This window comes from Ascaphus truei, chromosome 6 (assembly GCF_040206685.1).
Source record: "Ascaphus truei isolate aAscTru1 chromosome 6, aAscTru1.hap1, whole genome shotgun sequence".
NCBI classification, from domain to species: Eukaryota; Metazoa; Chordata; class Amphibia; order Anura; family Ascaphidae; genus Ascaphus; species Ascaphus truei.
Genome location: NC_134488.1, coordinates 129984075 through 130007974, shown reverse-complemented (window position 1 = coordinate 130007974; position 23900 = coordinate 129984075). Strand labels below are relative to the sequence as shown.

At 45.4% G+C, this 23900-nt stretch overlaps 1 protein-coding gene and 1 long non-coding RNA gene across 2 annotated transcripts in view; one reads left to right on the top strand and one right to left on the bottom strand.

Annotated features, from left to right (window-relative positions):
- The first annotated feature begins 964 nt into the window (after nt 1–964).
- Nucleotides 965–10005, top strand: LOC142497906 (uncharacterized). Its single transcript, XR_012802349.1, has 3 exons — nt 965–1297; nt 8900–8948; nt 9843–10005. It is a non-coding gene; the product is annotated as an uncharacterized LOC142497906 (long non-coding RNA).
- The window catches only part of VSIG10L (V-set and immunoglobulin domain containing 10 like), a 37114-nt gene continuing 18884 nt past the window's right edge, over nt 5671–23900 (bottom strand). The window contains exons 5-11 of the mRNA XM_075606321.1: nt 14804–15055; nt 12345–12629; nt 11709–11996; nt 9830–9946; nt 8553–8611; nt 8308–8406; nt 5671–7774 (exon numbers count right to left, since the gene is read on the bottom strand). Coding sequence (XP_075462436.1) covers nt 7685–7774; nt 8308–8406; nt 8553–8611; nt 9830–9946; nt 11709–11996; nt 12345–12629; nt 14804–15055 — 1190 coding nt within the window. The 3' untranslated portion in view covers nt 5671–7684. The remainder of the gene's footprint in view (nt 7775–8307; nt 8407–8552; nt 8612–9829; nt 9947–11708; nt 11997–12344; nt 12630–14803; nt 15056–23900) is intronic.

Here is a 23900-nt window from a genome sequence, read left to right as displayed (position 1 = left end):
TCACGCAGATCCGCGTTGCCACAACGTGACATCATGTGACGCCTAGGCGCCATAAGGCGTCCCATTGTCATGGCAACGCGGCGCCTCGTGACGCCGCGCAGCCATATTGATGGAAGTTGCTGGGGGAGATGTCCGGAGGACGCCGGGAGACGCCGCTGAAGGTAAGGACTACATTTTTTTTTTAATTCTCCGGGTTGGCTCTCACAAAAATTCACGTGTCCTACCACGAGTGCACGTCGCCCCGCGCCCTGGGGTTAGAACTGCCGGAATAAAGGGGGTTAAATGGCCCTCCACTGGTCTTGTATAAAAATAATACTATTTATTTAGACAGAAATGTCAGATCAACATTTCGGTTCTAATTATGGACCTTTATCATAAATATTTGTTTAAATAAATATAGCATTATTTTTATACAATAAAAGTGGAGTCCCATTTAATCCCCTTTATTCCATGATTATCTGCGCAGTATTGTTTAACCCTTTCCATGTCTGACATGCACACACACACAATATAATTATAAATGTATATGTAACCCCCTTGTAAATGCATGAACCTGACCCATACACTGCCCTTGGCTGCAATAGGAAAATACAACTCCCAGCATGCTTTACTGCAACAGGGAGCAACTTCCGGTGCAGGAGGATGTGACCTGTGATGGACAGGGCTTCTGCCAATGAGATTGGACTCTGGAGGGGCGGGGCTAAGAGAGTACATCTTTAAGAGTCCCTGGCAGAGTACGCAGGGAAGTACTGGAGCACACTGAGGGATCTCAGGGCCTACCAGGAGCCCGGCCAACAATCCACCTAAGTTAACGGACGCTGGCTAAGGCTGGTGATATGCTAAAGGTGACCAAGCTCGCGCCAATGATAATTCCCAGTCTTCCTATGACAGGGCATCTAGTGCGGGCGCGCGCGCACACGGCAGAGCGCGATGACGTGACCGCAAATTGAAAAGACATAAATGTGTTTTCAAGCGCGCCCGCATGACGTCAGCATCACATGAAGCGGTTCAGCCAATGAGGGCGAACCAGCTTCGTGACGCGTCCGCCACGACTCCCCATCGCTTACCCAATCTCCTGCAGCTATAACCACCAATCGCTGGGGCTGCAGGAGTGTGTCAGGCTGTGTGTGCGCACTCGAGCGCGAGCTACCTTTAGCATATCACCAGCCTAAAGAGGGTGAAGCACAGCAGAGCATCCATCTAGCAGCGGCCGGAGGCCAGCGCACCGTCAGAGGGGACCTTCAACAGAAGCCAAAGTAAAGGGTACCGAAGCATTTGTGAAGTAGATTCCTGTTAGGTAAACATACCAAGTCAGAGCTCCATCAGTGTGCTGGCACTTTCACACAGGCCCTTATGCCTAGGGTGGGGTGGTATTATAGAGAGAGAGAGGCATGGACACAGTGCAGTGTCTGGTGGGGAGTGTTTATATTATTCTGCAATGTATGTGTATTGAATAATCCTCCAGTTGAGGATCTTAAGTTTTATCTGGGTATATGACTACAATTACCTTATTAATACCGGTTGTGTAATAAACATTACTGTTGTCTGCCCCACATTGTCTAACCCAGGTGGGCACAAGACTTTTTATGGGGGGGAGCGTGGCCGTTGCAGAGGCCCTGCGCTCTTCCCCAAAGTATTTAAATTAAATGTCGGGGGAATGCGTGAGGCTTCTGCAACTTCTCCTACCTTGTCTTCTGCGACGCGTTGCCGTGGCAATGCAGCGTCAAATGATCATGGTCATTTGACGCCGAAGACAAGGAAGGAGGGGGGTGCGAGCCGGGGAGAGCAGGCAGGGTACGCAGTGGGAAGATTGCGCACCCTTGTTCTAACCTATGGCCATATGTGGGGTAAGGTATGTAGCCCTGTTTCCCCCATGGCACAGTGTTGCTACCAATGCTGTATAACCTGTTGGCTCGCAGGGCCTGAGCCTCTGCCACGGAGAGCCTAGGGCAATGTATATGTATGGATTATCTCTTACCAAATACAGCGCCTCCACCTGCGATGGCTCCCAGCAGAGCGGGCGTGGTTTCTCACAGGACAATAACACAATACTACTCACACAGTATGTAAAAGAAACAGTAGCTTTACTATCGGTAACCATAACCTTGCATGTACCATAACCTTGCATGTACCATAACCTTGCATGTATTTCTCCTGGAGGAGACACAGTAGATAATGCGTCTTGCAGGACGCGACCCTTCACCGTTCCCACACCATGTCCAATACCCCACACCGCAATCCCCAAATGTGTGTGAGTGTGTGTGACTGCGCAGCCACTAAGATGAGCAATGTTATAGTTGGTGCACTTTAATGGATGTTACCTGCCGAGCGCTCCTGCCCGCAACAATCTTCCCAAAGGATCTGATGACGCGTAGCTGTCTGCGCTGTCCTCCGGGGCGATCCCACCCAGGGGGCTGATGATGTCTCTGAAGAGGTCTGGTTCCAAACCTCTGGGATGATGCTGTGACAGTCTCTGTGTCCCTAGCTTAACACACTAACGTGACAGGTTCCTATTCTAGGGCCTGTCCCTGCATTGACTACAACTGACTGGGACTTAGGGCCTATCTGGGCCTGGGGATATTCGGGCCTAGTATAGAGGCTACTTGCCTCTCTACACACCGAGCTCCTATCTCTTCCCCTTCCTGATCTTCTCTGACTAGCGTGCTCCCCTGCGCAACCTCCTAACCTCTTCCTGCTGAGTTCCTGTCGCCCTATTGGCTCCCTGGCGTCACCTGGTCTGGCTGAGGCTCATGGGACTTGTTGTCTCCGATTCTAGGACCCCTCTGGTTGGTCCGTGCTTCGCGCGCTACCGCAGCCACTCTCTGCTCATGCGCAAACTCTCGTCTGAAGCCGTCGCCTCCGGGACTCGCTGCGCATGCGCGAGTACCAAAATGGCGGCGCCCTGAACGCTCGGGCCGCCGCGGAGCCTCCGGGGCACCGAAGCGCTCCCTGCACGCTCTGCAACCTTCCCTTACTCTCCCATTGCAGCGGAGGTGAGGGCAAACCTGGGGGACCTGGCTACAGGTATATAGGACTCAGGCCCTACCTCAGCAGTAGGTGTTAATCTTAGGTTAATTGGAAGGGTTACATATGAATAATATTTATATTTTCATAATATTTACATTTATTTAATGACCCTATTGGATTGAGCTGATTGTAATGAGGAAAGGGCCACATCTTCATTCCACCCTTCTGCTTGCAATGTCCGCAATCTGAAACCCCAGAACCTCAGCCCTCTCCCTGTGAGTCCAACCCTAGTATGTAATAGTATTTGCATTTAGACTGCACCTCCCTTCAAAGTGCCTTGAAACCCCATGTGCTAAAAAGCCTTTTCTAATATTTATTTTGTGTTCTATAAACCTTGCATGTAGTGCTGGGTCTTATATACCGACGAGTGCACGTACAGATTAGCATATACATTACACATAGGGCTCTGCAATTTATATACAGTACTTTTTAATGGGGACAAACTCACCAGTCGCCTCAGCGCACAATTATTTTGCGGCGTTGTTAATATGAGAACTTGTAATACCGGGCTGGCCAACACCAGTCCTCACAGGCCACCAACAGGTCAGGATATCCCTGCTTCAGCATAGTTGGTGCAGTCTTCAACTGAGCCTCTGATTGAGCCACCTGTGCTGAAGCAGGGATATCCGGCAAACCTGACCTGTTGGTGGCCCTTGAGGACTGGAGTTACCCCCCTCTGATGTAATACATCACGTACCCCCACATTGTAACATCCCAGGAGTTTCAGGGGGAGGCAACTGAGATTTTCTAAGTTCTTAATGCTTAAATATTTTTCTGATTTTTCTCTTTTTTTCAAAACAGATGGATTTTTACTAATATAGTCGTTTTATGGAGATTCACCTAATAACGGACCCCAGTGTTTCCTCATTCTCTTCTGCATATGGGGACCTGCCTGGTTATATTTAGTTATATACAGGCACTTCTCTTTGTACCAGTACTAGAAGTTATTATTCCTTGGTGGAATGAGTCCTATCGTCATTCGTTCCCCTCTCTAATGCCCCATCCATCCCATCCATAGTGTAACCTCTCTGTAAAATGTACGTTTTAGTTCTTCAGATTAAATCCTGGAGCAATTCCTACGAATACGGAGGACATTATTCTGACCCAATCGAAGAGGTGCGATTCGCATCCAAAGGATAATAATTAAAATCTAATAATAATAATTATTAAAATCTACTTCTTTATGGAAGGTTCCAGTCTGGACCGGATTACCGTCAGTAATACATAGAACCAGATTACAAATTCTGGGTGACTTTTGCATGTAACAATTGCTGATGGCCGTTATTAACCTTCTCCAAAGGCCATGAAAAGAGCTGCATCCTTTTCAAATAAAAATTCAAGCAGCGATAAAACACTGAAAAAGCAATATTTGATCAAAAGGGATTATTTTGCCAAAATTATGCCCAGTAGCCCATAAATAAATCAACAAAGCGAAAATTCCCTTCAAAATAAAACTTGTGTTTCAAGATCAAATTAATACTGTATATATATATATATATTGTATATAAATTCCGCTTGTAGAGGCGACATATCGCAATCTGATTATTAAAATGAGAAATTGCTTCCAGAGCTTCATCATGTTGTATCCATGTACAGAGAGCAGCAATATCACATGGAACTCAAATATCACCCTGTTCCCATTGTATATCTTGTATTAAATGGTGTGTGCGTGTATATGTGTGAATATATATATATATAAAATCTCCTTTAGATGGGAACTTAGGGAACCTAAATAGGGTTGAATAAATTGATCCATATATTGGGGCAAGTTTGCAGTTATAGAATCTATTCCAGATGTTATGTGCCGTCCGGTGGGGGGGGGGGGGGGGGGGGGGGGGGAGGGGAGGGAGTTGTTGAGTGGACTATAGGTAAAATGTGTGGACTATAGGTAAAATATTAAAAATTGTTGTCCTAGGATGAGAAATATTATAAACTGTATGTTATCTAGGACTCCATTGGTATAAACCCACATCAATAAACCCTGGAAATTCCATAATAAGGATCCCGAGACAAAACAGAATAGGATACCTTATCCCATCTTGTAAAACCCTTCTCCCCCTTACACGAGTACAGTATAAGCGAGGGGTGTGAGATTATATAGGACTCCATTATTCATGCAATAAACCCCCCCTCGGCCCCTTCTTGTAAAACAACCCTACCTATTAATCCACCTCCTATTATTCCATCATGATCTCTTCCACGGGACTCGCATGCAGCTCGCTCATTTAAGGGGCGATAGTGCAGAGGAAATGAGAACTTCAGCATTAGGGGGAGACCTTTGTATATTTGGACTAACAATTGGGAAAAGAGAGTCCTCTCTCTCTCTTTCTTCCTCAGGTCTGCACAACTCATTTACTATAGATACACAATAAACTTTCCAGCTGTTAAAGGTGTCTTTTTTCAGGTGTGAATCCCACATTATAGAAACAAAAAAAATAATCTATGCTTTTAATGTCAGAATTAATAGGATAGATTCTGCATATTTACTCACAGGATTAGCATGTGGGAGCTGAGTTTTCAATGCAGCACCTGCATAGAGTCATTCCTTTAATATATATACACACACATATATATATATACACACATAAATATATATATATTACACACACACACACATTCTTTTGTGGAAAAATAAATTCTAAATCACGTGAAGATCTTCATTTCCATAAGATACAGGGACATTTGCTTCAGAAAGTAATCTTTACATATTTACATCAATTATAAACAGTTACTTTGTATACAAACTCCTGTATTGTATCCGCTCCCGGGCAGCGCTTTCATGCTGATCTATGAGATGACTCCGCTCAGCAGAGTATTAAGAAACAAGGGTCTTGTGCGCATGTAACTTTGAGACTTTCCCCGCGGCTCGAGCTGTACTCACACATCCAGTGAACCGGTCTCCTTACTCAGCGGACAATACAGCCACTTCCTGCTCTCCCAAAATTGGGATTACCCTATACCTGGCTCCAAGAGGAGAGGACATGTTACATGTTGAACAAGTCGCAATATTTAAAGCTGCAGTTCATGCAATAATCTCCATACGTGGCTTTTTTAAATTAATCAGTTCTGTACCATGAGAAAATACTTGTAGCATTTTGTTTGTTTGTTACATTTTTAAAGACCTTTTACATGTATTATAATGTAACAAGCCATTTTTTGTTTCTATAGCAATCATATACCCTTCCTCTTCTGAAACAGGCTCTGGCACACCCCTTTTTGAGCCCTGCCCTCTCTAGCAGTCCACCAATTGGATGTAGTGACTGCCTGGTCACATGATCTTCCCCAATGAACTTTAGATCTTGAGTCCTCTTCTGCTGCACCGACAGCCATTTAGTGAACCCCCCGAGCCGAATCTTCACTGATCGATCACAGGAGAACGGATCGATCGGCAACTTAGCTAAGCACTTGTCAATGTGTAGATTGTATTGATGCACATATCGAATAGAAAAAAATACAAATACACATTTTTAAATGGCAGCTTGAACTGCTGCTTTAAACATCATTTCTCAACGGAAAAAAAGACTTACCAATGCCAGAATAGTTTGAGATAGCAGAACATTAAACAGGACTGGCTCGATGTGTCCCCCAGACATATGGTAATCATACATAAAATAAGTAAAAACATGAGAGCGTCGGTGAGGGAGAAGCTGATCTATATGTTAAATGGGTTCCCAGGTCGGATCTCCTATGTGATAATCAGGTGTTTGACACATTAAATTAATTTAGGACACAACTTTCATTCACCCTCTTCTTTCCCAGGAACCCTGCCCCGGAGGCAATATAATATTGCATTGGTGGGTGCCTCAAACCCTAATAACATGGATAAAAAGGGCACGTGTGAAAGCTGTGTCCTGGTTAACTGCAGGTTAAACAATGACGAAAGAACTAAGCCACATATCCGATGACAATAAGAAAGGAAGAACTATTTCTCTCCTACTGGTATATCCCCCTATATGCATGTATTTCACCAGCAGCGCTATAAGCAAACAACTGAATCCGGTGCTCAAGGAGAAGCAATTCATATATCCATAAACCACAAAAAGAATTGTTTGAAAAAAGCACAATAGTGTTATTATCAGATATAAATGTCCCCTTTGTATTAAACAGTGGGCATTGTTTGTATTCTTCATAGAGCAATAAAGTGCAGAGATAATTATAGTACCTTACATCGTCATTTAATTATTAGGAAATCTTCCGTTATTCATATCTCCCATATCACGCCTATTGTTGAAGTGGCTACTCGCTTTTTGGCTATTGCTCTGTATTTGGGATTGTCCTTCTGCAGGATATAGCGGGGATATCCAGTGTACAGGCAGCCAGTGCACACAAACATGAAGAAAACAATTACCCGACGAAGGCAATGAGGCAGTGAACCGCCCAAAAAGAATCAGGATAAATATGCCGTTGGATATAAAATATAAAATCTATTAACCCATATAAAAAAGGAGGCTAATGAACTTCCAGCGCGTTTCACACCTAACACGGTGCTTTATCAAGCCATGCCTTGGTAATGTACTCGGTTATGTGCGAAACGCGTTTTGTAAACTTCTATTTACTCCTTGCAACTCATTTAGTGTTGTCTTCATTCTGCACAGCAGAATAAAGGTTGTATTGATACAAAGCATCTAAAAGTTCTTCTCCTGATGTGGTTGGAGTGTCACACTTGTGTAGCATGCTTCAGCTTCGTGGGGCTGCTTGGAGGGTTGTATGAAAGACTTTGGCCATTCAAAGAACTTTTACCAGTGGTCTGGAAAATACCAGAAACAAAGAAAGTTAGGTTCCACATGTTATTTCCCATTGAAATCCTAACACCCTTAATAATCAATTGATCTAAGAAACTATACATGTCTTAATATCATAAGCAAGAGTGCATCAGATAAGGGCAACGACATGTCTAACATCAGGACCTGGAACCTTCCTAGCTACTTAAAAAGGTCAACCGCTGACTTAGCATCTCAATAAAACTTACTTTGCTACTTAACGAAATAACCAACCTTTACCAACAAAACAAACTAATAATTGAGCAAACTTACCCAGATAGCCAATAACTGTATGATCCACTGAACTAACCGTTCCCATGTCAACACCTAGTCTCAATGCATCATATGTTGAAGAGCTGATCCACACGGGATCACCTCCCCAGCAAATGGAATATTATAGTCTGTTCCTTAACCAACCATTTGGTTCAGTTAACACAAAAAGAGACAGTGAACTTCAACGGAACAAATGTATGAGAGAGAGAGAGTCAGGTTTAAATGGGAATCCAAGCACGGGACTTACCATGATATCTGACCCCATTGAGATGGAAGAGTTGCGGTACATGATGTTGTTTATGGTGAAGTAAGCAGGGTCATCCGGAGACAGAGTGGCACCGGAGACCTGTACAACAACGAAAAGAGAGACACGTAGACCTTAGGGAGAGAGAATGCCAAAATACAAGAGGAAGAGTAGACAAGCCATACAGAGGGGAGAAGAGACAGAATGAGGAGAACACAAACGAGAAGCAACAAAAAGAAATAACTTACTGCACGATTGCGAACGACTCCGTTATTATGAAGTTCTGCAGGGTCCTTCTCCTTTTTACCTAAAGGGTGACCAGACAGTGCCCTGTCATGTTAATGTCACCAGCCTCTGCCCAGCCGATTGGTTCTACAGCCACCAATACGATTTCCAAGGCTGGATTTCCGAGACCACTACACAAGTACCAGCTTTCTCTCTGCTAAGTAGCGCTACAATAACCTGCTCTGCAATGGAAGGGGTTTTCTTCAAAAGAGGATAACTATTTTGCTAGAACATGTTTAGAAGAAGGGACTTTGATTGTTTGTCATTCCAACTCTGAACTTGTCAATCAATTTGTTTCTTGTCCCTCCAGAACTGTGGGAATTAAGTGAGGATAAAGGGTACAGGAGCCCAAACGGCAGGTAACAAACAGTAACGAGAATTGGGCTACCATAATAAACTGTACGGCGCTACTAGGAAAAACATCAGCGTAATGAGACGTACAGTACAGAGAAGTGTATGAAGTGGTGGGAAAGGCGTTTGCAGAGGTCCAGTACGCTGGGTATAAAAGAATTGTTTTATAAAGGGCTCATTTCACCCCAAAATATATCACTTGTGTACTACAGCAGTGATTCTCAACTTCAGTCCTCAAGTACCCCCAAACAGGTCAGGTTTTAAGGATATTCCTGCTTCAGCACAGGTAACTCCATTCACCTGTGCTGAAGCAGGGATATCCTTAAAACCTGACCTGTCGGGGTTACTTGGACTGGAGTTGGGAATCGCTGTACTAGAGCACTGAAAGAGAGGCCTATGGCTCTGAAGACCCAACTAAACTCTCCAATTTACAGCAATACGGTCTTCTCTGTATCTGGCCCGGATATCTTTTCCTGATTTCTGCCCGTAAAAATTTCTTCCATTAAAAGAAAATGGAAGAGAAGCAGATCCAATAAACGTCACTACCAAATCTCCCCGATAGGAGCATTCACATCTCTGCCTGTATGACACCATTGTGTATGACACCATTGCCTGTATGACACCATTGCCTCTATGACACCATTGCCTCTATGACACCATTGCCTCTATGACACCATTGCCTCTATGACACCATTGCCTCTATGACACCATTGCCTCTATGACACCATTGCCTCTATGACACCATTGCCTCTATGACACCATTGCCTCTATGACACCATTGCCTGTATGACACCATTGCCTGTATGACACCATTGCCTGCCCTCTCTGTCTTTGGGTCTCCGGCTTCTCAGCCTCTGCCACCTTTTCCCATCGTTAATTTCCTACTCACGTTTCTTCCGTAGACAGAACACCAGCAGGACGAGTAATGCGATGAGCAGCAGAGCTCCCAGGATAGAGCCAATCACAATGCCAGCTATGGCACCAGGACTGAGGGACCAAGTAGAGGCTGCGGAGAGAAAATAGTGACACCAAAACGCACGCTTATTAGTCTATACCTTAGGGCAGTGATGCAGGGGAAAAGTTTGCGCTGCCCTGCCTTAGGGTGCCTCATGAACTCATTGTAACTACAGGTATGATGACTACTGACCTGGTGTTGAGGAGACACAGTGTCATGTTAAATAGACAGGATATGAATGGTTGTATAAACCAGGGCAGCTCAACTCCAGTCCTACAAAGGGTTTTAAAGATATCCCAGCTTCAGCGCAGGTGGCCCAATCAATGGCTCAGTCAAAGACTGACCCACCTGCACTGAAGCTGGGATATCCTTAAAAACCAACCTGTTGGGGGGGGGGGTGATCTTGAGGACTGGAGTTGAGCCCCCCCCCCCCCTGTAGAAACCATATCTGGAAGGTGAGTACTCCGATCATCATTTCCAACAGATCAGCAGCAAGAGAAGGTTTGTGGAGGCTACAGGGAGATGACCTATATGAAAGGGTTACTCTATATCCATGCTATAAAGGGTCTACATGGCAGTTTGATAAGGAGACCTCTGTGGCCCTCTTGTGCTCCTGTTTTTTCTGCCGATTCTCTGAGAAGTCAAAGAGCAGTCATGCCACGGGATTCTTCAACATGCGAGGGAGATGCCCGGCCAGACAAGAGTGCCTTTCCAAGAAAAAGCTGACACAAGTGTGTCTTCAATACTCAAACCACTGGTTACACACGTGCAAAGGATCTAAATTGACCAGATGAAGGATGGTATTCAAGTTTCATGCATAAGGGCAACATCTACAGGAATTGTGTCTGTCTGCCGACACCACATGAAATATTGCTGACATGGCATGGAAGTTGCTTGCCATCTGCAAGAAAAATGGGCCTGCTTGACTGGCACGGTCCTTGAGGTATGGGGGGCTAGTAAATATATAAATACCATATCTTTCAGCCTATTGGATAGTTGCTGTACATAGGGCTGGTCTGGTTTTGCACAACACTGCAACAAATATCCTGTAATGACTTATCAGCTGAATAAATCATCTCTTTTTCGACTACCATATCCACGTGTTCTGCATCCAGTTATTTCACAACCAAAAATCAGGCTGGGATCAGCTTCCAATAACTCAGCCTGTTAAGTTGTGCCACAAACAAGTGACTTGGGCCAAAGAACAACCGGACGACCATGTGTGGTGCATGCTCCAGTTGAACAATGGAACCTTGTCAGTGCCCTTGTGACATTCAAATACTATGTATTTGTAACCATGTATTTGTCATTATAACTCTGTGCCCAGGACATACTTGAAAACGAGAGGTAACTCTCAATGTATTACTTCCTGGTAAAATATTTTATAAATAAGTACATTCACGGAACGGGTTGTTATGCTGAAGGCCCTTGTGATGTCCCCTAGATGTCATTATCTGTGCCAAGTAACCCAGAATAAATATCAAGGAGCATGTGGTCGCTGTATTGGTTATCAGATGGAACAATATGCCTCCTCACCCAACTGATACAGAGCAGCCCTACCCATACACTTCTTTTTGTTGAAAATACTTAATTATGTACACACACTTACAGCCTACATGGAGAGAAAAGACGGGAGACATGTTGTAGCTCTACACATATTAGGACAAGTCCCCCCTCCGAATCCAAAGTACAGTACTTACAAATCAAAGATGTTAGCCTCCTGACTCAAGGGGGGTAAAGACATCTCGGTCATTTTATATTGAATTCTATACATATTACCCACAGGTTGTGGCATGTAGGTAATCACACTCACGTGGGAAGATGCTCTTTGTGGGGGAAGGATCCCCCAGCTGATCCCCAGCCTTGGCCAGCAGTCTAAAGGAGTAAGAGCCGTTAGGCTGGAGATTCCCTTTGGTGAAGCTGAACTGGTCACTGGTCAGGTTTGCCACCGTGACCCAGGTCTCCGCAGCCCGGGCTGACGGTGTGCCCTGCATCTGTACTAAAACTTCAGTGACCACAGAGCCCTCTGGTACGGTCCATGATAAATCGGCAGATTGACCATCTGTGCTTCGTACAACGTTGAAACTGGAGGTAGAGGGACCTGCCATGCCGATAGAAACAGAGAGATGTGAGAAGATGCACAGAAAAATATGCACATAGTGATGAAGCACCGCATAAACAAGACATATTGCAAGGACTATAAACCTCCGCATCACAAATAACTGGACACAAACGCTCCAACAACCGCTAATAACTATACTCTTCCTGTTAGAGGTCTGTAAATACCTTTGATGTCGGATTGGGAGAAAATATACCGTAACTATTTGTTACACAATGACAGAGCACATAGGGGGGAGGTGGAGTCACAATAACTTTGTATTTCATGGTCTGGTGAATGGCCCCCAAACTCAGAGTGACCACGCAGAGATGACAACACAGCCCCCCTCACCTGTCAGGTTGAAGGTGTAGTTTTTCGACCCCAGGGCGTTGTGGCAAATGAAAATGTAGCTTCCCAAATCTTGCTGAAGAGAGAAGTTGGAGATGGTGAGCTGGGTGCCATTTGGGTTGATGTTGTACCTCCCCGCCGCACTCAGAGGGGTGGATGAAGCATTGTCCAGTCTCTGCCATTGCACGCTGACTGGGTTAAAACGTCCTTTGCTGTTCAAGGCGACTATGGTTTCACCTGATGCCCTCTGAGATGCTTTCAGCTCCAGTGCCAAGTTCACGGGGGCCTCTGTGACAATGAAAATGTTAAACGTGCCATTATTAGATTATAAACTCTTCTGTCTCGGAGTTCCCCTTCTATAGAGTATATGTTTAAGTTTGGGGCACTTACCTACTTTACTGTATTGACTTTGTGTAACCCTTTGAGTGCCCTATGGACGGAAATACTACACATTGGGTCTGGCGCTCCAGGGGCCTCATGACGTAGAATCTACGTTCTAAAGACATTGCTCTTTATTCTAGGGACTCCTCCCCTTTCATTATCCGTGACTGAGCGGTTGCAAGTGCCAGAAGGCACTCAAAGGGTTAAACAAATAAATTACCGATAGGAAGCATTTTTTAGAGCAAAAGAGAGACTAGAGCACGAGGGGGTGCCGAGGTACAACAAAACCATTCTTTCCTATAAAAACCGAGGTGGAGTTACAGAACAGCCATCACCAGTGGCGGTACTGAAAAAGTCCGTCAAAATAACCACATACGCTCTGAAGAGAAGATCTCTATAGAGTTACTGTATGTTTTTATCCAACACTTCCTGGTAAGGCGTGTGATACGGTTCCACACAAGAGGTTGGTGTACAAAATAAAGCAAATTGGACTCGGTAAAAATACATGCACCTGGATTGAAAACTGGTTGAAGGACAGACAACAGAGGGTTGTCATAGATGGAACTTTTTCAGGTTGGGCTAAAGTCGTGAGTGGAGTACCTCAGGGATCGGTACTGGGACCCCTGCTTTTTAACTTGTTTTTTAATGACCTTTAGGTTGGCATTGAGAGTAAAGTCTCCATCTTTGCTGATGATACTAAATTGTGTAAGGTAGTAGAATAAGAGCAGGATGTAATTTCTCTCCAGAAGGACTTGGAGAGACTGGAAACGTGGGCAGGTAAATGGCAGATGAGGTTTAATACAGATTAATGTAAGGTTATGCATTTGGGATGCAAGAATAAACAGGCGACTTACAAATTAAATGGGGATAAATTAGGGAAATGTTTGATGGAGAAAGATTTAGGAGTGCTTGAAGACAGGCATATTGTAAGGAATCCCAACCCTCCGATAGCGTGTCTGAGATCAGATGCATTGTAAATTCTTCTGTATTTGGTACAATTTACAGGAAACCCTTTAGAGATGCCCCGGGAACCCAAGGGCTCCTAGGAACCCTGGTTGAAAAACACTGCTCTAAGGAATAGGCAACAATCTCTTACCCATTCAACCACATTGGAACACAATCACAATGCGAGACAGTGTCAAAGGCTTTACTAAAATCTAGATACACCTACTGCCCCCTCCCGATTTATTACCTTAGTCACCCAGTTCAGCAATTCGATGTGTTTCACACAATCTCCCCCATTAAACCCATGCTGTCTGGGACCTTGTAAATTGCTGAATTTTAGATATTCAAAAGATTCTTTCAGCAGGATTCCCAGTCTCCTGTTCCCCCCACTGATTTCAGGTTCATGGCCTTCAGTTACCCGTCCCGTCCCTACTTCCGCTTTTGTGAAGGGGGAGTATGTTTGCCCATCAAACTTAATCTGGAACTACACTAATAGTAATTGCTTAATAGGTTCGTTAGTGGTGCTGCAAGCACTTCCTTAAAGGAAACACGCCAAGCGACATGGGTTTTTATTTTTTTTAATAATATGTTTGCAGCAGGGGGTCTCTGAACAGCGTTGATTTCAGGTCCAGGGATCCCCTGCTTCCCAAGAGACTTACCTCCATAAGGGGTGCCGGTAGCCCCCGCTTCAAACCTATTAAACAAAATAAAAGAACATGTGGCTTGGACTGCAGAATTAAAACATCTTGGGATTTATCCCGTCTGAACAATTATCTTATCAACATTTTAATCTTGAAAGTTACATCAGGACAACATCAAGTAGAGCTACAAAGGAGTGCAGCCTGCGCTGCAGGAGAGTGCAGCCTGCGCTGCAGGAGAGTGCAGCTTGCGCTGCAGGAGAGTGCATCCTGTGCTGCAGGAGAGTGCATCCTGCGCTGCAGGAGAGTGCAGCCTGCGCTGCAGGAGAGTGCATCCTGTGCTGCAGGAGAGTGCATCCTGCGCTGCAGGAGAGTGCATCCTGCGCTGCAGGAGAGTGTAGCCTGCGCTGCAGGAGAGTGCATCCTGTGCTGCAGGAGAGTGCATCCTGCGCTGCAGGAGAGTGCAGCCTGCGCTGCAGGAGAGTGCAGCCTGTATACCTGGGATGATGGTGCAGTTCTTATTCTGGGCAGGAACTCGATAAGCCCCCACACAGGTGACAGTCTGTCCGCTGAGTCCTGTGAGCTTGGTGGTATTGACACTAAGACGAGACGCTGTAGGGCTGCTGTCTGGGAGCCCCACGAAAACCAGGGATACCTCGGGATATGAATCAGACCAGGAGCACCCGAACTGCAGAGCGGTGTCATTGCCAATCGATGCTACTGAGCAGGACGGGTCCCCAATGGGAAACTCTGCGATGGGAAACAGGAGGCAGGACAAATTACACAGCATCCTAATCCCAGATCCTCATTACACGCACACATCCTAATCCCAGATCCTCTTCATTAACACACACAGCATCCTAATCCCAGATCCTCCTCATTAACACACACAGCATCCTAATCCCAGATCCTCCTCCTTAACACACACAGCATCCTAATCCCAGATCCTCCTCATTAACACACACAGCATCCTAATCCCAGATCCTCCTCATTAACACACAGCATCCTAATCCCAGATCCTCCTCATTAACACACACAGCATCCTAATCCCAGATCCTCCTCATTAACACACAGCATCCTAATCCCAGATCCTCCTCATTAACACACACACAGCATCCTAATCCCAGATCCTCCTCATTAACACGCACAGCATCCTAATCCCAGATCCTCCTCATTAACACGCACAGCATCCTAATCCCAGATCCTCCTCATTAACACACACACAGCATCCTAATCCCAGATCCTCCTCATTAACACGCACAGCATCCTAATCCCAGATCCTCCTCATTAACACGCACAGCATCCTAATCCCAAATCCTCCTCATTAACACGCACAGCATCCTAATCCCAGATCCTCCTCATTAACACGCACAGCATCCTAATCCCAGATCCTCCTCATTAACACGCACAGCATCCTAATCCCAGCTCCTCCTCATTAACACGCACAGCATCCTAATCCCAGATCCTCCTCATTAACACACACAGCATCCTAATCCCAGCTCCTCCTCATTAACACGCACAGCATCCTAATCCCAGATCCTCCTCATTAACACGCACAGCATCCTAATCCCAGATCCTCCTCATTAACACACACACAGCATCCTAATCCCAGATCCTCCTCATTAACACACACAGCATCCTAATCCCAGACCCTCCTCATTAACACACACAGCATCCTAATCCCAGATCCTCATTAACACACACAGCATCCTAATCCCAGATCCTCCTCATTAACACACACAGCATCCTAATCCCAGATCCTCCTCATTAACACGCACAGCATCCTAATCCCAGATCCTCCTCATTAACACGCACAGCATCCTAATCCCAGATCCTCCTCATTAACACACACAGCATCCTAATCCCAAATCCTCCTCATTAACACACACAGCATCCTAATCCCAGATCCTCCTCATTAACACACAGCATCCTAATCCCAGATCCTCCTCATTAACACACAGCATCCTAATCCCAAATCCTCCTCTTTAACACACAGCATCCTAATCCCAGATCCTCCTCATTAACACACAGCATCCTAATCCCAGATCCTCCTCATTAACACACACAGCATCCTAATCCCAGATCCTCCTCATTAACACACACAGCATCCTAATCCCAAATCCTCCTCATTAACACGCACAGCATCCTAATCCCAGATCCTCCTCATTAACACACACAGCATCCTAATCCCAGACCCTCCTCATTAACACACAGCATCCTAATCCCAGATCCTCCTCATTAACACACACACAGCATCCTAATCCCAGATCCTCCTCATTAACACGCACAGCATCCTAATCCCAGATCCTCCTCATTAACACACACAGCATCCTAATCCCAGATCCTCCTCATTAACACACACAGCATCCTAATCCCAGATCCTCCTCATTAACACACAAAGCATCCTAAACCCAGATCCTCCTCATTAACACACACAGCATCCTAATCCCAGATCCTCCTCATTAACACGCACAGCATCCTAATCCCAGATCCTCCTCATTAACACGCACAGCATCCTAATCCCAGATCCTCCTCATTAACACACAGCATCCTAATCCCAGATCCTCCTCATTAACACGCACAGCATCCTAATCCCAGATCCTCCTCATTAACACACACAGCATCCTAATCCCAGATCCTCCTCATTAACACACGCAGCATCCTAATCCCAGATCCTCCTCATTAACACACACAGCATCCTAATCCCAGATCCTCCTCATTAACACACGCAGCATCCTAATCCCAGATCCTCCTCATTAACACACACAGCAATCTAATCCCAGATCCTCCTCATTAACACGCACAGCATCCTAATCCCAGATCCTGCTCATTAACACACACAGCATCCTAATCCCAGATCCTCCTCATTAACACACACAGCAATCTAATCCCAGATCCTCCTCATTAACACACACAGCCTCCTAATCCCAGATCCTCCTCATTAACACACATACAGTTTCCTAATCCCAGATCCTCCTCATTAACACACACAGCATCCTAATCCCAGATCCTCCTCATTAACACGCACAGCATCCTAATCCCAGATCCTCCTCATTACCACACACAGCATCCTAATCCCAAATCCTCCTCATTAACACACAGCATCCTAATCCCAGATCCTCCTCATTAACACACAGCATCCTAATCCCAGATCCTCCTCATTAACACACACAGCATCCTAATCCCAGATCCTCCTCATTAACACACACAGCATCCTAATCCCAGATCCTCCTCATTAACACACACAGCATCCTAATCCCAGATCCTCCTCATTAACACACACAGCATCCTAATCCCAGATCCTCCTCATTAACACACACAGCAATCTAATCCCAGATCCTCCTCATTAACACACACAGCCTCCTAATCCCAGATCCTCCTCATTAACACACAACATCCTAATCCCAAATCCTCCTCATTAACACACAGCATCCTAATCCCAGATCCTCCTCATTAACACACAGCATCCTAATCCCAGATCCTCCTCATTAACACACACAGCATCCTAATCCCAGATCCTCCTCATTAACACACACAGCATCCTAATCCCAAATCCTCCTCATTAACACGCACAGCATCCTAATCCCAGATCCTCCTCATTAACACACACAGCATCCTAATCCCAGACCCTCCTCATTAACACACACAGCATCCTAATCCCAGATCCTCCTCATTAACACACACACAGCATCCTAATCCCAGATCCTCCTCATTAACACGCACAGCATCCTAATCCCAGATCCTCCTCATTAACACACACAGCATCCTAATCCCAGATCCTCCTCATTAACACACAAAGCATCCTAAACCCAGATCCTCCTCATTAACACACACAGCATCCTAATCCCAGATCCTCCTCATTAACACGCACAGCATCCTAATCCCAGATCCTCCTCATTAACACGCACAGCATCCTAATCCCAGATCCTCTTCATTAACACGCACAGCATCCTAATCCCAGATCCTCCTCATTAACACACACAGCATCCTAATCCCAGATCCTCCTCATTAACACACACAGCATCCTAATCCCAGATCCTCCTCATTAACACACACAGCAATCTAATCCCAGATCCTCCTCATTAACACACGCAGCATCCTAATCCCAGATCCTCCTCATTAACACACACACAGCAATCTAATCCCAGATCCTCCTCATTAACACGCACAGCAATCTAATCCCAGATCCTCCTCATTAACACACACAGCATCCTAATCCCAGATCCTCCTCATTAACACACACAGCAATCTAATCCCAGATCCTCCTCATTAACACACACAGCCTCCTAATCCCAGATCCTCCTCATTAACACACATACAGTTTCCTAATCCCAGATCCTCCTCATTAACACACACAGCATCCTAATCCCAGATCCTCCTCATTAACACGCACAGCATCCTAATCCCAGATCCTCCTCATTACCACACACAGCATCCTAATCCCAGATCCTCCTCATTAACACACACACACAGCATCCTAATCCCAGATCCTCCTCATTAACACACACAGCATCCTAATCCCAGATCCTCATTAACACACAGCATCCTAATCCCAGATCCTCCTCATTAACACACACAGCATCCTAATCCCAGATCCTCCTCATTAACACACACAGCATCCTAATCCCAGATCCTCCTCATTAACACACACAGCATCCTAATCCCAGATCCTCCTCATTAACACACACAGCATCCTAATCCCAGATCCTCCTCATTAACACACACAGCATCCTAATCCCAGATCCTCCTCATTAACACACACAGCAATCTAATCCCAGATCCTCCTCATTAACACACACAGCCTCCTAATCCCAGATCCTCCTCATTAACACACATAAAGTTTCCTAATCCCAGATCCTCCTCATTAACACGCACAGCATCCTAATCCCAGATCCTCCTTATTAACACGCACAGCATCCTAATCCCAGATCCTCCTCATTAACACACACAGCATCCTAATCCCAGATCCTCCTCAACACACACAGCATCCTAATCCCAGATCCTCCTCATTAACACACACAGCATCCTAATCCCAGATCCTCCTAATTAACACACACAGCATCCTAATCCCAGATCCTCCTAATTAACACACACAGCATCCTAATCCCAGATCCTCCTCATTAACACGCACAGTTTCCTAATACCAGATCCTCCTCATTAACACACAGTTTCCTAATCCCAGATCCTCCTCATTACCACACACAGCATCCTAATCCCAGATCCTCCTCATTAACACACACACACAGCATCCTAATCCCAGATCCTCCTCATTAACACACACAGCATCCTAATCCCAGATCCTCCTCATTAACACACACAGCATCCTAATCCCAGATCCTCCTCATTAACACACACAGCAATCTAATCCCAGATCCTCCTCATTAACACACACAGCCTCCTAATCCCAGATCCTCCTCATTAACACACATAAAGTTTCCTAATCCCAGATCCTCCTCATTAACACGCACAGCATCCTAATCCCAGATCCTCCTTATTAACACGCACAGCATCCTAATCCCAGATCCTCCTCATTAACACACACAGCATCCTAATCCCAGATCCTCCTCAACACACACAGCATCCTAATCCCAGATCCTCCTCATTAACACACACAGCATCCTAATCCCAGATCCTCCTAATTAACACACACAGCATCCTAATCCCAGATCCTCCTAATTAACACACACAGCATCCTAATCCCAGATCCTCCTCATTAACACGCACAGTTTCCTAATCCCAGATCCTCCTCATTAACACACACAGTTTCCTAATCCCAGATCCTCCTCATTACCACACACAGCATCCTAATCCCAGATCCTCCTCATTAACACACACACACAGCATCCTAATCCCAGATCCTCCTCATTAACACACACAGCATCCTAATCCCAGATCCTCATTAACACACAGCATCCTAATCCCAGATCCTCCTCATTAACACACACAGCATCCTAATCCCAGATCCTCCTCATTAACACACACAGCATCCTAATCCCAGATCCTCCTCATTAACACACACAGCATCCTAATCCCAGATCCTCCTCATTAACACACACAGCATCCTAATCCCAGATCCTCCTCATTAACACACACAGCAATCTAATCCCAGATCCTCCTCATTAACACACACAGCCTCCTAATCCCAGATCCTCCTCATTAACACACAACATCCTAATCCCAAATCCTCCTCATTAACACGCACAGCATCCTAATCCCAGATCCTCCTCATTAACACACAGCATCCTAATCCCAGATCCTCCTCATTAACACACACAGCATCCTAATCCCAGATCCTCCTCATTAACACACACAGCATCCTAATCCCAAATCCTTCTCATTAACACGCACAGCATCCTAATCCCAGATCCTCCTCATTAACACACACAGCATCCTAATCCCAGACCCTCCTCATTAACACACAGCATCCTAATCCCAGATCCTCCTCATTAACACACACACAGCATCCTAATCCCAGATCCTCCTCATTAACACGCACAGCATCCTAATCCCAGATCCTCCTCATTAACACACACAGCATCCTAATCCCAGATCCTCCTCATTAACACACACAGCATCCTAATCCCAGATCCTCCTCATTAACACACAAAGCATCCTAAACCCAGATCCTCCTCATTAACACACACAGCATCCTAATCCCAGATCCTCCTCATTAACACGCACAGCATCCTAATCCCAGATCCTCCTCATTAACACGCACAGCATCCTAATCCCAGATCCTCCTCATTAACACACAGCATCCTAATCCCAGATCCTCCTCATTAACACGCACAGCATCCTAATCCCAGATCCTCCTCATTAACACACACAGCATCCTAATCCCAGATCCTCCTCATTAACACACACAGCATCCTAATCCCAGATCCTCCTCATTAACACACACAGCATCCTAATCCCAGATCCTCCTCATTAACACACGCAGCATCCTAATCCCAGATCCTCCTCATTAACACACACAGCAATCTAATCCCAGATCCTCCTCATTAACACGCACAGCATCCTAATCCCAGATCCTCCTCATTAACACACACAGCATCCTAATCCCAGATCCTCCTCATTAACACACACAGCAATCTAATCCCAGATCCTCCTCATTAACACACACAGCCTCCTAATCCCAGATCCTCCTCATTAACACACATACAGTTTCCTAATCCCAGATCCTCCTCATTAACACACACAGCATCCTAATCCCAGATCCTCCTCATTAACACGCACAGCATCCTAATCCCAGATCCTCCTCATTACCACACACAGCATCCTAATCCCAGATCCTCCTCATTAACACACACACACAGCATCCTAATCCCAGATCCTCCTCATTAACACACACAGCATCCTAATCCCAGATCCTCATTAACACACAGCATCCTAATCCCAGATCCTCCTCATTAACACACACAGCATCCTAATCCCAGATCCTCCTCATTAACACACACAGCATCCTAATCCCAGATCCTCCTCATTAACACACACAGCATCCTAATCCCAGATCCTCCTCATTAACACACACAGCATCCTAATCCCAGATCCTCCTCATTAACACACACAGCAATCTAATCCCAGATCCTCCTCATTAACACACACAGCCTCCTAATCCCAGATCCTCCTCATTAACACACATAAAGTTTCCTAATCCCAGATCCTCCTCATTAACACGCACAGCATCCTAATCCCAGATCCTCCTTATTAACACGCACAGCATCCTAATCCCAGATCCTCCTCATTAACACACACAGCATCCTAATCCCAGATCCTCCTCAACACACACAGCATCCTAATCCCAGATCCTCCTCATTAACACACACAGCATCCTAATCCCAGATCCTCCTAATTAACACACACAGCATCCTAATCCCAGATCCTCCTAATTAACACACACAGCATCCTAATCCCAGATCCTCCTCATTAACACGCACAGTTTCCTAATCCCAGATCCTCCTCATTAACACACACAGTTTCCTAATCCCAGATCCTCCTCATTAACACACACAGTTTCCTAATCCCAGATCCTCCTCATTAACACAAACACACAGCATCCTAATCCCAGATCCTCTTGATTAACACACACACACACACACAGCATCCTAATCCCAAATCCTCCTCATTAACACACACACACACAGCATCCTAATCCCAGATCCTCCTCATTAACACACACAGCATCCTAATCCCAGATCCTCCTCATTAACACACACAGCATCCTAATCCCAGATCCTCATCATTAACACACACAGCATTCTAATCCCAGATCCTCCTCATTAACAAGCACAGTTTACTAATCCCAGATCCTCCTCATTAACACACACAGTTTCCTAATCCCAGATCCTCCTCATTAACACACACAGCATCCTAATCCCAAATTCTCCTCATTAACACAAACACACAGCATCCTAATCCCAGATCCTCTTGATTAACACACTCACACACAGCATCCTAATCCCAAATCCTCCTCATTAACACACACACACACAGCATCCTAATCCCAGACCCTCCTCATTAACACGCACAGCATCCTAATCCCAGATCCTCCTCATTAACACACACAGCATTCTAATCCCAGATCCTCCTCATTACCACGCACAGCATCCTAATCCCAGATCCTCCTCATTAACACACACACACAGCATCCTAATCCCACATCCTCCTCATTAACACACACAGCATCCTAATCTCAGATCCTCCTGATTAACACACACACAGCATCCTAATCCCAAATCCTCCTCATTAACACAAACACACAGCATCCTAATCCCAGATCCTCCTCATTAACACACACACACAGCATCCTAATCCCAGATCCTCCTCATTAACACACACAGCATCCTAATCTCAGATCCTCCTGATTAACACACACACAGCATCCTAATCCCAAATCCTCCTCATTAACACAAACACACAGCATCCTAATCCCAGATCCTCCTCATTAACACACACAGCATCCTAATCCCAGATCCTCCTGATTAACACGCACAGCATCCTAATCCCAGATCCTCCTCATTAACACCCACAGCATCCTAATCCCAGATCTTCCTCATTAACACACACAGCATCCTAATCCCAGATCCTCCTCATTAACACACACACACAGCATCCTAATCCCACATCCTCCTCATTAACACACACAGCATCCTAATCTCAGATCCTCCTGATTAACACACACACAGCATCCTAATCCCAAATCCTGCTCATTAACACACACACACACACAGCATCCTAATCCCAGATCCTCTTGATTAACACACACACACAGCATCCTAATCCCAGATCCTCCTCATTAACACACACACACAGCATTCTAATCCCAGATCCTCCTCATTAACACGCACAGCATCCTAATCCCAGATCCTCCTCATTAACACACACAGCATCCTAATCCCATCTGTGAACACACACATACAACATCCCATTCTATTCCCAACTCTTTGGGGGTTCATTATGAAACTGCGATGGCAGCACTATCAGAAACTCCCATGGAAGATAATTTTATTATCAATGGGAGTCTCTGTCCTGGAACAGGATTTCGTTCTGCCCCCTCTGCATAACCCCCCTTCCCTTTTGCAGCTCTGCCTGCTAG